At 22.6% G+C, this 19,635-nt stretch overlaps 1 protein-coding gene across 3 annotated transcripts in view; it reads right to left on the reverse strand.

Annotated features, from left to right (window-relative positions):
- The window catches only part of LOC132924598 (uncharacterized), an 84,857-nt gene that overhangs the window by 9,894 nt on the left and 55,328 nt on the right, over window positions 1-19,635 (reverse strand). For 2 of the 3 annotated variants that reach the window (XM_060989001.1, XM_060989002.1), the window contains exons 3-5: window positions 16,722-16,818; window positions 12,003-12,176; window positions 5,460-5,843 (exon numbers count right to left, since the gene is read on the reverse strand). In XM_060989001.1, the coding sequence (XP_060844984.1) occupies window positions 5,460-5,843; window positions 12,003-12,176; window positions 16,722-16,818 (655 nt within the window). The remainder of the gene's footprint in view (window positions 1-5,459; window positions 5,844-12,002; window positions 12,177-16,721; window positions 16,819-19,635) is intronic. The other variant, XM_060989004.1, reaches the window with a different exon arrangement.

Genomic DNA, 19,635 nt, shown 5'->3' on the forward strand with positions numbered 1-19,635 from the left:
CTAAGATTTTTATTCTTTGTATTATAAAAAAAATAGTAATTTTATTAAAACTATTGTGTTGAAGGTATTCCTTTGACAAAATAGTTTCTATGCTAGAAAAATTAAAAGCATATTATTCACAAAATGAAACATTTTCTAGTTCAAAAGGAATCGCGTTGCAATCACTGAGTTCACGCAAGTAGTATGTAAATAAAACTTTGTTTGAATACTGGTTATAAACTAAATATGGGTAAAAAATAAAACATAACCTAACCCTCTTCGTTTGGTCTATGAATTAACTTGAAACAATGAATATACAAAAAATCTATTTCATTTTACCACCACAAAAAATTCGTAGGGGTCCACATAAGATAATGTAATAGATATATTTTCGTGTCTTTATAATATTATACTCTTATACATTTTATGAACATAAATAGTGATAATTAGAGTAATTTATTGGATTTATAATTTCAGTTTTATATTTAGTAATAAAAAAAACTATTGAACACCACTGCTAATAACTTAACGTAAACCAATTATTTTAATTGGGATCATAAATTAGTTTACTGAATTTTTAAAGATTATGGTAATTTATTAAGTAATGAATCTAAATCTATGATTCAATCGCCATAATTATTTGAAAAACCAAAATGACCAACGGGCCAACATTATCAATAAATAGCCGTTAGCATTTAAAAAAGATAGTTTAAACACTTTAAACGTGAATAAAATGGGCCTTTGTGAATAGTGAATATAATATGAAATTTTAAAGGCCGACAACCATAGAATTATCTGATTTATGGTATCATGTTGATCAAAATTATAATACAGTATTTTAAATTTTCAAGTAATTTTTTTATATACACACCAATGCCATAGAACTAGTATTTGTAAATTAAAAATTAAAAATGTTTGTAGTTTCTTTATTTATTTATTTTTATAATTTTAATAAAATAATTTATTTTTAAATTTAATTGTATAAAACGACTGTTTTTACGTATTTGAACATAATGTTATGTGCTATTACCACTGCTACCTGCTACCAGCGTATACTACAACACTATTTATTAAATGTCAGAAAAGAAGTGTTTCTTTTAACTTTCAACTTCCAATACACTTTAAACCCCGAGAGCTATTTTAGATTATTTTACTGATATTTCGAAGGCAAAATAATAATTATTATTTCGATGGTAAAAACTTCTAAGTTAGTAATATTATTTTATTTCATTATTTTTTGAAGGTAACAACTTATGGCTAAGTTAATAATCTTTTATTTCTTTATATTTTTGAATTAATATTAGTTAAAGAATAACTCATTTTAATATATATATAAAAAAAAAATGTTAGTCTATTATAGCTAAAAAAAGAATCAATCGTTTGAGTAGAAAATAAGATCTAGTTGGTACTTTGGTGAGTAAAAAGTGAAACATATTTATTGCTTAGTAATTTTCAAAATAATCTACGGAAAAAATATGATGAAACCGAAATATTTATACAACTTTAATTTATGACAAAATTGATTTTATAGTAATTTGATTTTGCTTAAATATTCATTGTTTATTAATGATAACATTGATGACGTTTTTTTTTGTAAGTTAAAATGCTATACAAAATTTTCTTACATTTTTTAGTATTTTGTTTTCATAATGAGATTTTTAATTCTAAATAAAAGTCAAAATTTGATATTATATGTAAACAAAAATAACAATTTTTCTTTTATAACTAGTTATAATATTTTTATAATTTATTCCAAAAATATTTATCATTGATACTTCACCATAACGTAAATAATTGATTTTTATACATCCATGAATTTAAAATATTGAGACTAATTTCAAGTTATTTTTATCATGAACCTATTCCATTGTACTTATTGACTTGAAAGTGAATTACTTTCGTATTATTTTGTATTAAAATAATTGTTATATAATAAATCCGATTCTTCGGTAAAATTTAGTTCAATTTATTAGTATAATAATATAAAATAAATAAATTATAGCATATTATTAGTGGTTGATGCCGAGCGAGATTTCTATAAAATGATTTATCATTGAGTTCAAATTTATTTCACACATTACAGTGATGTACTCATTGACACATTCTAAACAACAGAGTGACGTTGCCAATATTTAAATGAGAATTTAATCATTTTATATTTAAATTTTTATTTTGTGCAATAAATTTCCTTAGATTTTAGAAAAAGAAAAATTTATCAAATATAAAATAAATATTTTTTTTTATTTTTCATTGTAAATTTTCAAAAAAAAAAAAATACTTGTTAATTTTTAGTGCATTTAATAAAAAAACGAATTGAAGTACTAATAAACACTAAATAATTTTAGTAAATTCAGTTAATTGGAATAATGTATTTGAAATCTTTACTAAAAACTTCATTAGATATGCGTTTATTTTTGTATATACGAATTCTTCTATTAACCTCAGGACTTGGGGTCTGATGTTTAAACCTGTAAGTATACTCAACACTGTGAATGTGTCTGGATTATAATGTATGAATTAAACATTATTTAACTTTGATTAAATTAAAATTTTGATTTAGTGGTATACTTATCAAAATAATTATGTATAAAATAAATTGACACGAATAAGTACCTATAATAGATCATGATTAGGGTAAGAGGTTACATAATTTTTATTAATTGTTTATTATATTATGCATATTATATAAAATATGTATACATTTTTCCACTCATAAAATTCATGTTCTATTTTATATTTATACATTTTTATGGAAGTTTTGTAGTTAATAGTTGGTTCAACAATCGACAGTATCTATTTTTAAATGAATAATTTTTTTATCCGTCATATTTAGTATTTTAACTACTTATACCTACATACTACGATAAAGTATTAAGTAATTAGATGCGGTAATTGGTGTATTAAATTTTATTTTAATGATAAACAATTAAATTAAGCTTTCAATTCAGTCCATCGTCCATCTGCCTATTTTTCTAAGAATATTTTAGAATAAATTAATATTGCTACTATAACTGATTCCTTTATTAGAAATATGGTAGGTTGAACTAACTTTTGCATAAAATACATCTCTTTTATTAAATAATACTTAAATATTAAAATATTATTTCTTATTTCATACAATAGCACTAGTCATAATCAACTTTTAAGTCAATACTAATGTACCGTTAGTCTATAGAGAACAGTATGAATAGGTTCGTAGTATAAATTGCTTTCCTTTAAATGAATATAGATGTTTAAAAAATTACATCTTGTGCTATAAATAATAATACGTATAGACAATGGCGAAAACTTTCGAGTTCCATCGAATAATATACTTTTAACTACAGCAAAATAACTAAAATATAGGTATTTAGCTATATTTAAATATTCTAATTTCATCAAAATTTTCATCATTGAATTATCCACGAAAAAAAGAAATGTTGCTTGTATATTTATCATGTTTTTAAGTTGTTATAAAATAAACTTAAAAGAAATTTTTTTATATTTTCATGTGTGAATTTTTAAAATTTAATATTTAATTGAATTGCAAGTAAAAAATATTTTGTACATTTTAATAGTTTTTGAAACAATTGTCGAATTTTAAAACTAGAACATTTATAAAAAAAAAGTTGTGCTAATGCATTTTATTTTATTGAAAATTGTTATAAAAATAATTAATATAGGATATTGTATAACATTTAATACTTTGTAGCCAATTAGTAATATTTTGAAAATTTTATGAACAATTATAATAGTGTCTACATTTAATATTTTTGGAATAACAAGAAAAAAATCAAAATTGTCTCGATAAATCGTTGTTATATTATTATGTGTGAGAAATTCAATATTATTACAGAAAATCAATAAAAATGTTTTGGCTTTACGTAAACAAATTTGTTTTAAATTTCATTAAAAAAAGATTTTAAAAACCTTTGCATTAAATTTTAAGTATTTTCACTAATATTAACTGAAAAAACTAAAATAAAATCTAAAAATTTTGAATGCTTAAAAATAGCTAGAATATAGTCAAGACACTTTAAAAATGATTGCATGTTTAAATAATTTTAATACCTATAAATATTTGTCGAATATTTCAAGTATCCACGGTAATTCATTTTTGAATTACAATAAAATAACAGAATTGAGTATGACAAAAACTGATTTTGTATACAAATTTCCGTTTTCCCCGATTTTTTTTTGTTTTTCTAAATTATTAAGATATGTACTGAAATTATTTTACTTTTGATCCTTTAAAGTAGCTAGATTTTTTGTTACCGAAAAATAAACTAACGTTGAAGATTAAAGCTTTTTTAACGCTTTGAAAGGTGACGACAGATACAAAAAAATAAAAATAATAAAAACACATTTATTCTGAAACTAATAGAAATACCACTCAGAATTAAAATTATTATTGTTTATGGAACATTTTTTTGATTTAACAATTTTTTAATTCTTTAAGTATAATTTAAAAATTATTTCCAATAATTTGATAAGATCTATTATTTTACTTTACTTTGAAACTTTTGTAAAATTTATTTAAATGAACGCACATCTCCACATGAATATATACTAAATTTATATTTATTTCATTTTATTGATCTATCATTCATCAAAAAAATTTCTTTAAATATATAAATTATTAGTATATATACTTTAAAATACAATTGTATTAAATTAACACAATTAGTAATGAATTTTATTGATTTTTGGTTAAATTATTTAATGTCTTTTTTTAGTCAACAGCTAAGAATAATATCAATTTATAAAATATATTAATAAGCGTTAATACATAAACGTTTATATATATATTTTTAGCGTGTCTTTGTCTTTAAATAATATGGAAAAAAAATCAATTCTTATAAAGGTAGGTAGATAAATTAATAATATTTAATTAAACAGATTTGTTTAAACTATTATACACCAGTTATTATGTTTTAAAGTAATAAAATTAGTAAAATTATCTATTGCTTAATTATGTATTCTTATACTGTTGTTTATAAAAGATGTTCTAAAACTTCGTTAGAAATGATAATAACTTCGGCTTTCGTGATCAAAGAATAACTTTTTAATCAAAAGAGATGTTAATATTTTTGTAAAATGATAAAAAGTAATTATAAAGGAAAGAAAATGTCAAATATGCGTACAACAGTGAAAATTCCAAGAAAATTATTTCGGATTTCTAGAATTCTTCATGTTCCTAAACAAATTAATTCCAAGATATTATTAAACAGCAGCAAGTTTTGTAATTTATAATAACTAGGTAATGAAAAACCACGCACATGACTTAAAAATATTATTAGAACGAAACGCTATAATTTAGCCAAGTCATAAACGCCATTTAAACGTATATATGTATACGTCCTAAGTGTAGATATAATAATAATCATAATAGGCAGGTAATAATGAAATAATATTATAACACTACTCTTATATTATTATTATTACATTTTAAAGATTTCAAATAAATTATCATAAATTAAATTATATAATATTATATTTACTCGAACCATCGTGCATTGATGGCGGTATGGCATCGTGGTGGATAACCGTGATCTGAGGCGTGGTACCGTGTCGATAAATGGTCGGCACGGAATGTTGCTGTTGTTGGAACGCTTGGACAGGTTCCCTCTTTAGCGGACCGTTGTTGTTCTCCATCAGCAGACCACCGACGCCGTTTTGTTGGTGCGCCATCGTCTTCTTGGACGGCGACGTGTCCATGCCACCGCTGTTACCGCTAGTACCGCGATAGGTTTGATTGCGATGGTCCCAGTGCAACACAACGGTGACTCGACCTTTGTTGTCCATTATTTTCCACGATGGTGTCTCGTCTTGCAATTCCAGTGCATGAATCGTTTCGCAGACGATTTTTGGGATTGCGGCAATCGCTGTAACATTTTTGTTCGTCCGGTTTACTAATATATAGGTAACTAAATACGATAAGGTTAATCACAAAGCATTTTGTTCGAATCCAGATTTTCAAAATTTTCAACTAAACGGTTTAAGGACAATATAATTTACAAATGTATAGATTTGTATACCATTTAAGCCTCGTTATGTGACTATAATATACAAGTTAAATTTATTCAAACGTATCAATTTTTTTTTTTAACTGTAAATTGACAAGTAGACGTTTTTAAGAGGTAGTTTCTGAGCTCAGAGTTACTAAAATTTACCAAGGATTTTACAAAATATTATAAAATAGGTTTAATATTGGATGTAGTAATAAACATTCTCGTAAAATGTTTAAAATTAATGAAATATTAAAAGATTGATATCAATTACTACAGTTTTTAAATCTTTATTATAAAATTCTATGTAAGTAATTGTTTGAATTTTGATTTATGTATATCAACATTTTGAAAAGTTATCTAACTAACAATTTATAGGAAAATAATAAGTTATAGGTAAATTTAAATGATTGAAACTATGGTTTTCAGGTAAACTTGTAAATTTAAAAAATCAGAATTTGAATAAATCCATTATCAAAATAAAAACGTGCATGCTTGGGGAATCATCCAGTATGACAGTCATGTGTGTCGCAATATTGGCGCGCCCGTTAAACCACGAAGAATGAGTTTTTTTTATCTGAATATTATCTGTGCGCGTGTTTTGGGCGGTGGTACATTTATTTTATTTCACTGTAACATGCGAACGTGCGAATGTATAGAAATGATGGCGTGAAACATTTATAACTTAAAAAAATATATACATCAGAGTTTGGAACGTTTAGAAACCCCTTTGAAACTGTCTACGTAATCATTTACGCACCAAAAACTGCTGTACGGTAGCTACAAAGGGTTTCAAATTTGATTTGACAGACGAATTTCCTGGTCTCTCTCTATATATCTTAAGCGATTATAACGGTGGTATCAACACAAAAGTTGTTTATATAAATATAAATAGTTTATTATAGTTGCGTTTTCCATTTATATGTGTAAAGTGTATAATGTATTTCAAAATCAGTATTTAGAATATATACCTAATATACCTAATGTCAATTTTAGTTTCCGAGCACAGCAATAAATGTATTATTGTTTACATTGATAGATTTTATGTTTTAATCATTTTAAGTTTTATTTGCAATTTTTTTTTTTGTTGTTAACAGAAGGGGTCTAAGTAGTTTTATTTTAAACAGCGTTTGAATATATCTAGTCGTTTTTGTTTTCAGAACGCAGTTAAATAAACTAAAAAAAGAACTGGTGATTAAAATAATCGATTTTTCGGTTACTTTGCTGCGTTATTTAAGAAAAAAACAAATTCTATAAATTTAAAAATTCCCCTGTGATTTATTATTAAGCTATATTGACTGCAGTAAATTATTTTTTAAGATAAATATAAAACATAGTATCCAACGTATCTTTAAAATCTTGATTTATACATTATTTTTAATGTATAGTGGCTGTTTACGTTCTGAAATAATTATTAGAGACTAAGCTGAGTTCATAATCGTTTTTGAATGCGATGATTAATTATTATTTTTAAATTAAAAATAATAATACTCCGTGTATAATAATATATACGCTAGTCCCGCGTGAAGGGTTTTAAATAAATATTATATAATGTCTATGATAACATAATATGTTGGACCTCCGACCTACGTGTTGCCAGTATAATACACTAATTACCTATTTATATTGATTTGTTTAGTGATTTCGATTATTACACATCGTAATTAATTTATTACAAATCAAAATAAGTTTATTTTTCAATAACCCGATAATCCACTACTTTATACAAGTTATACGTTTTTTTCGCAAAGGAAATGATTAGTAATATTTTCGAAAACGAAATTCTTTGGGCTTAGAACTCAACTATTGTACATCCTAGTACCTAGGTACAAAATATAATGCTAAATATTATTTATACATAGTCTTTATAAATAATGCATTCACGTTTAAATTTTTCGAATAACAATAAGTGAACGCCAACGAAAATGTTCATACTTTACTTTTATTTTTATACTTAATCGGTTTATAGTTATATTTAAATGAAATTCATTTTTAATATTATTATTTACTTATGATTTTATTGTATCAACATTTCATTTATATAGTTGTAGTATTTGCAAATTCATATTATATTTATAATATTGAATATTGTTTTTAAAATGTTTATAATTTTGTACTCGCAATTCAATATGGAAGAATGATTATAAAATTGTTGATTAAAAACTCTGGTTTTATTTATTAAAAAATATAAATAAAAAGTGATATTATATTTATCAATTAGTATTTTTAATTTTCTATTAGTTAGATCTTATAGATAGATCGAACAATATTTTAAGACTCTGGCACATACTTTTTCGGATGGGGCCCTAGTAGTTTGGCTATGTGAATAGGTGAAAAATTCTGATCGAATAATATCACCATAACCTCCAGTAACCTCGGGATAAAATTGAATAGAATTTATATCAATGTTTGGTATAAGGTTCGGTAGGTTATCTGTGACCCGTTCAGCCGTTTAGGTTATCGGTGTGATTGCAGCCGGTTTGCCGGTTTTTAACGATTGTTTTCGTAGCCATACAATATTAAAAGATAATATATTACTATATTAGTTATTGTAGTTAAATTGTTATAAACTGTCCTTGTGTGTATCATTCGGTCCAGTTCATACCTACTTTGCCTAATTCCAATTATAAGACATTCCAGTTTGTTGTTAAGTAGTTATATTAGTTTTTAAAATTTTTAAAACATTCCAATTTTCCAACATCCTAATATTTCGACATCTTATTTACAGAAACATCTTTCCCTCAGTTTTAATATAAATTTTTAAATCGTTATAATTCTTTAACTACAGGTTAAAATAAACTGATCATGATAATGATATCATTAATGTTGAGCTCAATGACGTGTTTATAATTTTTTAGGTTTTATTTCGTTTTTCAAATTTCAAAATTTTTAGTTTTTAAAAGAATGAGTTAATTAAACTAATTAATTCGTTTTAGTTAGAAAAATATTAATCAATAAAACTTGAATTATTTTTTCATTTTTAAAGTAATATTTTTTCTATTACATTGATATTTTCAAAAATTAAGACTAAATTTCATCTATATAAAAGGTATTATTCAAAATTATCTATTTTTAGTATTTTTTTGTTTTATAATAATAATAATAATAAAAATTGTTTTGCTGTTAAAAAATTTAAAAATGTAATACACGATTCCCCATAAACTGAACTGACCTATAAAAATTGAAAAATATTATACATGTTAGAAGCTTTTGACCATTACTTATATTATTATATTTTATTTATTATATAATTGTTTTAAAAATATTTAGACGAATTGGAATCTACTTTTAGGGAGTTATTTGAAAATTGTTTCATGGTTCAAGGTTAGCCAATTTGACACAATGTTTTTCATAAGTTGTTTTTACAGTAATTTAAAAATATTGAAAATATATGTCATCAGTGTTACACGTATATGATATTATGATAAGCGTTTGTAGTTAGATAGTCCCTTCATTAGGAATCATTTTTTCGCATTAATTTATTATTGATATGGCATACCTACTATACAACAGAAAAATCGCTTTCTTAAATTAATATGGGTTTAGACGAGCCAAATGAATCATTTCATTTAATTTAAAATAATATAATTTATCCACAAAACATTTAGCCCACACATTATGATTTATGAATGGTCATTATTGATTTAAATATAAATCTAAGATATTTATCTAATAAATGGTCTGGAAATTAGAAATACTCTTTTGTTAAATACATTAATTTTCATTAATTTAAAATATTTATTAAAAAATCTCTTACTTAGCTCATTGACTAATGCTAAAAATGATATAACAAAAATGTATTTTAAAACTGCTGAATTTTAGATTTCAGATTTATTTTTTTTTTTTTGTAAGCAACTAATATAGTTGTAATATTGTTAAAACAAATGCGTGGGATGAGAGCATAGACTTAGGTTCTGAGTTCAGTTATATATTTTTTTTTTTATTAAATGTATGTTTTTCGTAAAAAATAGGCATTATTTAGAAATATAATTATAATGTTATTATTTTTAGGGCAAGGAAAAAACTTGTCATACCATGGTATGTAAAAAAATGTAAGTACATGTATTTATTTGTGCTATAAAACTCGGGCACACACTTTGATGGTTCGGGTCTTAGTAATTTAGTTGCGTGAATCGGTCATAAATTGTATTTAAACCGTAACCCGAGTAACCTCAGTTGGAGAATGGGTTATCTGCGCGACTGCAGCCGGTCCACATGTTTTAATGATTTTATTCATAGACTTATGATATAATATTAAAATTATATGGATTAATTCTAAAAAAATACTGTGAAAATACATGTATAATTAGCAGGAATAATCACTCAACCCGGAAAATCGTATACCATCATTAACAAAAAATATATATATCTATACATACACATAACACATAAATATATTGGATATTAGTTTTTCATTAAAATAAAAATGACTAAAAAAAATTGAAAATTTTAAATAGCCATACATAGATCAAAATGTTAAGATATTTTTAAAAATTATACCATGACCAGAAAATTGTATTATAAATATTTATAACAATTTCAAACATCATTTTTTTTTAATTAGTATTTTAATTACAATAAAATAACAAAATTTGTTTTGTTAAAAATAAGTGTGTACCTACATTTTTCTATTTTTCCATATTTTTTTCGGTTTATCTTGATTTTAAGCAACATACGTAAATTTTTTACTTTTAAACCTCTAAAAGTGGAAAATTGAAGTAAGTTTTTTTACAATAATATATATATATTATATATATACATGATGAGTGATATATATATATATACTCATAATTTTAAAACCAATGTATTAAGCTTAATTTAAAATCTAATAGTTAGTAGTTACTATATATACAAATACCACAGACTATTTATAGTACGAGTATAATTTTTATTTCAATTAATAATAATTGATAAAAAAAAATGTATTAACATGCTCCAAGAGTACTTTAATTATAACAACAATTGTGGCTTTAGAAAAAAAAATCCCCATACTTTTCATGATTATATATTTTTTTTAAATTCACTCAGTTCGTAAAAGTTATTTTATTATTACAATTGCTTATTTTAAAGAATAAATACCTGTATTCATAATAACATTAAAATTTAAAAAATAACACAGTTACACAATTATTTAGATTCATACAATACTGGTTAAAATCCACTTATTTAATTGTGTTGAATGTAATTTGTTCATAATTTAAATAATTTAATATAATAATTATACTTATTTACATCTACGAGTGGCAGTTTTATTATGGAACTTAAAAACGTATAAATGCAATAAATAATAATTTTGTATAAAGAAGATCTTTTGGAATTGGATTTGTTCATTTAATCTTTGCACTTTTATTGATGCTATTCATTTAATATAAATTATAGTTTTGAACTTAAACTTCAGTCTTAAATGTATTGTTTGTATTTTTTTTATTTTATTATTATTTATTTTATTATGTATTTGTATGAGAAAATATTATACTACATTGTTTATTAGTCATCGCACATACAAACAAATAAAGCATCGTAGTTTCATCTTTTGCATTATTCAGGCTATTCAGATAATATGCGAGTGCGCCATGGGAGAACTGAGTTAAAGTTTATTAAACTGATTTGTAGACCGTATAATTTATCCCGTGTACCGGTAAATTCCATTTTAGACGAATATTACTTATACGATGTATTTTCTTGATTAGTATAACTTAATATTACACTCGGCTGTATCAGATTTAATTTAAGTTTTTATACTCTAGAGTCAATGGAGCTCTGTTAATTTTTTTTTTTCAAATGAAAAATTGATTTTTATTATTTTCATAATGATTACAAATAAATATAATACAACACTTTCTTTGTGACGTGGTGGTCGAAAGGTCCATGCACTATATCCTGAAGTCTCTACGCACATATTGTACTTAATTGGTTGTAATAATGGTGTTTATATTGGTTGAGTCATTTGAGTTTGGATTATGCGATTTTCAATAGTTATGCAAATTATTGACGAATAGTAATAATGATTATATAAGTTATAAAATTCATAATTACCTGTTTTAATGGCATCAACTTCAGCTGGGTACCAGTACTCGTCATTCCTGAGCAATAACACAGTAGTATTGTTTGGCAGTGTTTTGAAGTATTCGGGATCTTCGATTTGTGTACCGTCAGTTTCGAGTACCAATCTAACGGACTCGTTCGGCGCGATATTCAGTTTCTCTTTGCCTATCAAAATATACACCGTTATTGAAAGATTTTAAAAAAGTGAATAAAAATTATTAACTTGTGTCAAACTATCTATAATATGATATATTTTCATAAGTCATAACTATTGCGTGTGAAGATTATTATATTATTATATTATATTATATTAATAATAATATAATATGCATAATTTATAATGTAAAATGTATTAATACGCTACTAAATGATAAAAATATATTTTTAAAATTCAAGAAAACTTAAATTAGTACTTTTTAACAGAACACTTATGTTTGCAATTAGATTTCGATATTAAGTGAATTGCGTTGAAAATAATACAATCAATTGGATGTTAATATTATAATGGATTATTATACTCATATGTATAATAATTATGGCGATATTTAAATTTAAATATTACATTTGTCACTTAAACAAAACTTGTATTCAATAGATAGACACTTGAGTTTAAAGAAACACTATTTTAAGTAGGTAAAAATATTTTTTTATTAGTAAGTACAGTACGATAATAGAGATGTTTTACAAAGTAAATGTTAGTGAGTGCATTTATGGTGGATTGGTAGGTATATGTAAATGTTTGTTAAAAATTCAAGTAAATTTACGACATTTACGTAATCTTTATTTTCTAAAATATACTGACCAAATTTATTATAAAATACCAATCATGTTAAAATATTCACTGTATACTTTATGTTTTATAAAATGAATTTTAGTTTAAATAATATACATTAATTATATTCCATTTTATGATTGATTATTTTAAGGTAAATATGAAAAGAATCTCAAATATATTCACGATAAAAGTATTCAGGAATAAAATATACGTCAACAAAATAACTTGTTGCAAATGAAATGTGTAAGCCAATTTTGTAACCTTAATTTAATTCAAATTATTTTAAAATGTTTAAATGAAATATTCTTGTTCAAATCGTAGTTATAAGTAGGTATGTGTAATTTTCGTATTAATTTTAAATTACTTCTTCATAAGGAATTATATATATATATATATATATATATATAAGATAATAAATTATGTATACTATTTATATATATCTAAAAATAATAATTATTTGAATTCTCTTTGATTTTTTTTAAATATTAAAACACTTTGACATTTTATTTTTATAATTTTTTTCTTAGAGTCGATAATAGTCCAATGCCGTCATTGCTAATATAAAAACACCAGTATCGTAAAAGAAGAAAATAAAATCTCTACCAACCTGTCATCATACTTATTATATTTCTTGTTAACTTTGAAATGATCAATGTTTTATTTTTTCCAACGAATTTTGAATTACAGAGGGTTGACTATATTACATACAGCATTTGGCAGAGATGTATTTTACAGAGGCTTATAATTTTTATTTTTTTATCGAAATTTTCAATTCCATCAAACGATCGAAATTGTTATTTTCAGGAGAGTACTTTCGTTTAAAACTATTCCCAAGAATTTTTTTTTCTGTTTATTTTATTTAAAATATATACACCATAACACAGACAAATAGTAATACAACCTCTAGTCTAGTTACTATAATATATTATGTAATACTGCAGTGTATAATATGAGTAATTTATTTAATATAATATATCTATTCTGTTCTATTTTTCATTGTTTTTTTCTTACATCAGATTGTTTACTGCAATGAATTTCTTTAAAAACTGTAACTAAAACTACTGTACAATATGATCTTTGATCTGGTTTAGTGTGAATTAGTGAATAATTTAAAAGTTTATGTCACTTCTGCGATTGAAACGTCTTCTTTTTTAAGATTTTTAATCAATTGCCATCTCATATCAATATGTAAAAATTAAATATTTATATTTTATAATAGTTGGTTAATAATGTAAGCCAGATACAATTGTAAGTAGTAAGCGTATTGATCTACGCATAAGAAACTTTAATTTGGTCTTATTGTTAGTATTAAAATAAGAAATTCATATTTGTGATCAACATTTTTAATTTTGGCTTTGAACAAAAAATTACATTTTTCATTTACATTCAATTAATTTTTTTGATTTTCTTTATTCTTTAGATATAGAATAATGTTTTGAAAACTATATAACATGTACATAGTTATAAAATGTAGGAATTAGTTTATTATTGATCGGCATTAAATTAGAAGTTAAGAGAAGTGTGTATATTGTTAAATGTTTATTAATATTCAATTGTATAACCTTCCTATTATCTTAACCTATCAAACTTTTCTAATTGTTTAGCAATCGAAATTTAAATATTTGTCTCTGTAAATAAATTAAAAATAAAAATAATAGTATAGTTTTACAATTAGATAAATACTAAAAAATATCATTATAATATAGTGTCGTAACTTTAAATTATTTTGAATTCCAAAAGGATAATGAAAAATATTATAATTATTACAAAAATATATTTTTCAATATGATATTATCTTAAAGGTTCCTCTGAAATATACAATTTTAATTTTCAGCACTGACCATGCTTTAAAAACTATTTTTTTCAAATTCTATTTGATTTAAGTTTTTTCCATAATAATTATTTTAGATAATATAATGATAATTTTTAAATATTTTAAATACAAGTGAAAAATGCTAATCGAAAATAATTTATACGAGAAAATGATGATATATATATAGTCTTAAAAGGAATTTGAATACAGCTTAGTGGAAGAATTTAAGTAATTCTATTTTTGATTTCGAGTGAAGCGAGAAATGTATATTTGTTTGATAATTTTATATTTTATTTGTCTATTATTTTTCTGATATTTTGTTAAAAACCTTTAAAATTAAGCACTAAAATGTAATCGTTTTATTAAATATTATACATTTTGAACCATGTAACTAATTTTTAATAAAAACTCATGAAAGTTGTTATTCTATGATTTTAAAATAATAATATAAAATACATTAATATTATATCAAATTATTTAATTAGATAAGTATTATTTTATACAAGGGAATTAAATTATTGAATAACTTATTGAACAATATTTAGAAATTAAAAAAAAATAATAATTAATAAATAAATGGATAATAATATAATAAACCAGTATCAGTAAAGAATTAATTTAAATGTGATGAATCAATTTTCGTTGGTTGAACATTTATAATAATAGTATTATTTTTGCATTCTATTTGGGAGTATTTTCGTAACTAAATTTGTTGCCCGGCGCATTGTATAGGCAAAATAGGTACATTATTGCATTGAATGACATAATATTATTATTATCTATTATGATTTATAATAATATTATTATTTATTATAAAAACGTATAAAACGTAATATTTTCCAATTTTCCTTGAACTATGTTACATTTTTGTGATATATGTATCGTGAAATTACATAAAAATTTTAAATCTTTGAAAAATAGATGCATTGTTTTTTTTTTTTAGTGTGATGTATTGATATTATGATTTAATAACTAATATAATTTAAACACAAAATTTAATTTGACCATATTTAAAAAGTTCCTAATTAAACACTTTTTTTTAAAGTCTATGTTATGTTTATAACTTATTGAATATCATTAAATGTTTATATGATTTTTTTTGTATTACATTTTATATTGTTGCTAATAGATTTTAATAATATGTTATTTAAAAATATTTCAAATTAGTTAAATTGTTTATGTTAGTAGACTATTTATATTCTAAGTTTCAAAATATATAAATACATTTAGGAATTTTAGCTATTATTTTCATTATTATTACAATACATATTATATTTATATTTATAATATAGTTTTGAGCACCAAAATCCAAAATTTACAAATCATAGGTCATTTTGATTACAGGTTTTTTTTATTTAGTGTACATTGTGTACGGTATTTTAAATATGAAACATCCTATTATGTTCGCATAATGGCATAAACAGGTATTTTAATTAAATAATCTGAATATTGTAAATATATATAATTAATTGAACATTTAAATTTTGTTCAAAGAAGAACATTTAAGTATACCTATTTAGTTTATTGATAAAAACCACGTATATATGTTATTACAAATATAATGCAGATGTATATATAAATGTGACACTAAATTATATGGGTAGAACAGTTGAAATACTCTAAATATTTAATGTTTCTGAATTGCAACTTTTGCAAAAATATTCATCTTTAAACATAACTATTATTTATTAATATAAAATATCTATTGAATACCTTGTTTCAATTTATTTTATATACATATTATAACTATTTATTTGTTATTATATCACAAAAACCTGAAAATATTTAATTTACATTCAAATAATGCTTATAATAGTTAAACGAAAAATGATCACAATTTTATGAATATTTTGTGCTATAATTTTAAAAATAGCTTTATAGCGGTATTTTATTCCCAGAAATAATCTTTGAAAAAGTAAAAGTTCCTCAAAATTTGTTTATAACCATCTAGTTAATGGATCATAATATTGTATACTTGAATAATAAAAAAAAAATAGTTCAACATGTTTGTTAAGTTATTGAGAATTTTTAATTTAAGAACATAATATTCTCTTGTAATTCTAAGGTAACTCATATAGATGCATGCTGCTGATGTAAATTAATAATTTATATTAATACTTACCACGTATTTCTAAGTCTTTTAAGCTGGAGGCCAACAAGCTTTTCCTTATGTTTCTAAAACCATCCCATATTTTAAATGGCCTTTTTCCTCGAGATTCCTAAAAAATATAAATTTCATATACTTTAATATTGGTTAATTTTTTATTTATTATTATTATTATTGTATAAAAAAATTATTAAAACAACTTTTTTCTATAAAATTCTGTTTTGGATAGAGATTTGATAATTATTCCTAAACAAAATCTGAATAGAAAAATTTCTTAAATTTAAAGAATTTATATAATTTATATACTTTTATACTTATTACAATACTAAAATACAATGTACGTATTAACTTATATTATAGTATGAATACAAGGACTATTTATATCTTAAAAAACAAGTGTTATTTTTAAATTTAGTCTATAAATGATAATATGTATATACATTATACGTATATACAATTTTATTAATGCATTTAAATGTTTCATATTGGTATTTAAAATTCTGGATTTTTTTTTACGATGGTTTCAATTATAAATTGATTTTTTCATTACCTTGGATATATCTTTAAGTTATTTATATCATAATATATTACACAAAAATATAAATTTAATAAAGTTTGAAAATATTTAATTACAAACAACTTGATAACTAATACACATATTTTCAAAACGTCTTATAAACATTTGTAAACCAAGCTCAAATCAAAATTATTATCCAAAATCTTTGTTCTTTTATTCCTTTAAAATTTAATATTAAAGAACACCATTATCTTAGTCCCAGGTGAGCGAAACAAGACGAATCTTATAATACCCTTGTATTCTATCCTGTTTGGCTTTTTAATAAGTGATGATATTTTTGAGAGATATATGGATAAAAAAATAATGTGGATTTTTTTATTATTCCACCCAAATTGATAGAACAAAAGCAATAAGTGCGTTTTTATGTTAATATTACAAAACCAGATTGTTCTAAGTACGATCTAAAGTTTTTCAATTTCACATAGCTCAATCGATAATTTCATTCTTTTGAACTTTTGTTGAAAAAATGTTAAAAACAACACTCTTTATAATAATTTCAAAGTGATGGTGAATTGCTAGTATATATACGTGTTTAAATTCAACCGTCTATGAAATTTTTTTTACGTAAAAGTTAATTTTCTATTTTTTCCCATTTGGTTTGACCTAATTATTTTTATTTTCTTCTTATTTTCTTCCGGTTTTGGTTGTAGATATAATAATTTGAATAGTAAGAAAACTTTTAATATTTTTTCTACAGTCGTTCATTCAATTTTTAAGGTCTCCGGATTAGAGTATTGTTATATAAGGTTTGATTTATGTTTCTTTTCGCCAGTCTTAAGTTTTATCAAATTTAAATAAATAAAGCATTTTTAAAAACAATATGCTATGAATATTATAATTAAATATGACAATGTCCTATCTATTTATTATATTATTTTTTAATTACACTGATGTTTTTTTTTTTTGGAAAATTATGTTTACTTAAGCTGCTGTTTTACTTTAATTTTTTTTCATATTAGTTAATTAAATACGATATTTAAATTTATAATAAATTGATAAAATATACATTATTTTAATTCATTTTTATTATTATTTATTCTTAAATTTACTTATTAATGTTTGGAAACTTCTAATATTATTTGATTTAATTATACTGTAATCGAATAATAGTTATTTATTTAAAAACAAAATGTAAAATGATATTCAAAATAATAGTTCTATTTCTTATCTCCATTAGAACTTATTGTTTTGTGTGGATACTAGTATGTGTAAGATATTATATTGAAATTCACTTTCCAGTTTAATTTTTACCACTTTAAATTACTTATATTAATTTACTTTATGAAACTTTTTATTAAAACTTAAAAAAATATAATATGATTAAAAAAGTACAAACGATCTAATTATAATTATATTGAAAAATGAATTGGTGTATAATATTTTATAATGTTAAATATAAATATTAAATATTGAATTTTTTTAAGTCTACGTAATTCAGATTTTTTTTTTTATGAAAAATACTGTGAAAATTATAAATTCAAAATAATGTACCCACATAATGAATTCATTGTAATTCTAATGTTATCTCATTGTTTCTAATTTTCTACTAAAATACGTCGATTATGTATTCTTTTTTTAAATTCAAAAACAGTATAATTTGCCTTATTAAGGGTGATTTTTGGCAAAATGAACATTGAACTCGATGTATCACAAATTTTTATACGATGTCATTATAATTTAAATCAGTTTTTTGAGAAGTGAAAAACATAAAAGATAAACCCTCGCACCACATCGATGATAGACACAGCTATTAAGTACGTTATTTAATGTGTATTATAATTAAATTATCAGTTATCGATAAATTGTATATAAATTAAATGTTTTCCAGAAAAAAAAAACGAATTTTAAGTTAACATTTAAACTGTATAATATAACTGATGAGCAATTGGTCAAGTTTTTAATATATCCTTGATCTATTTGGACGAAATATCCCGAATTAGAATATTTGTTCAAAAAATATTCTATTTAACCTTTTTTACGATTTTAAAAGTTTACTTGTATTACAATAATCATTTGTTTTCATTATGTGTTAGTATTTTCTAATTGATTTATCTGATCGTAAAAGTATAAAATATTCGTGTAGAATAATGTATTGCTTTTTCAAACATTATTTAACGGGAGAATATTGCTTTCGCAGATACATTTTCGTTATCAGTAAATGGCATTTATACATTTTAAAGATAAACTTTGTGATATCACTTATTATTCTCAATATAGTTAAACAACAATAACCGTGTTATTTTTTAATACATTTTTTAATTTTAAAAGTAATAAGTATATAAATTAATATTAATATTTTGAAAAAAATAAATAAATATGATTTAATTTTGTTTTTCTGAGGATAGCAAAAGT

The sequence above is a fragment of the Rhopalosiphum padi genome, chromosome 3 (assembly GCF_020882245.1).
Source record: "Rhopalosiphum padi isolate XX-2018 chromosome 3, ASM2088224v1, whole genome shotgun sequence".
In the NCBI taxonomy this organism is placed as follows: Eukaryota; Metazoa; Arthropoda; class Insecta; order Hemiptera; family Aphididae; genus Rhopalosiphum; species Rhopalosiphum padi.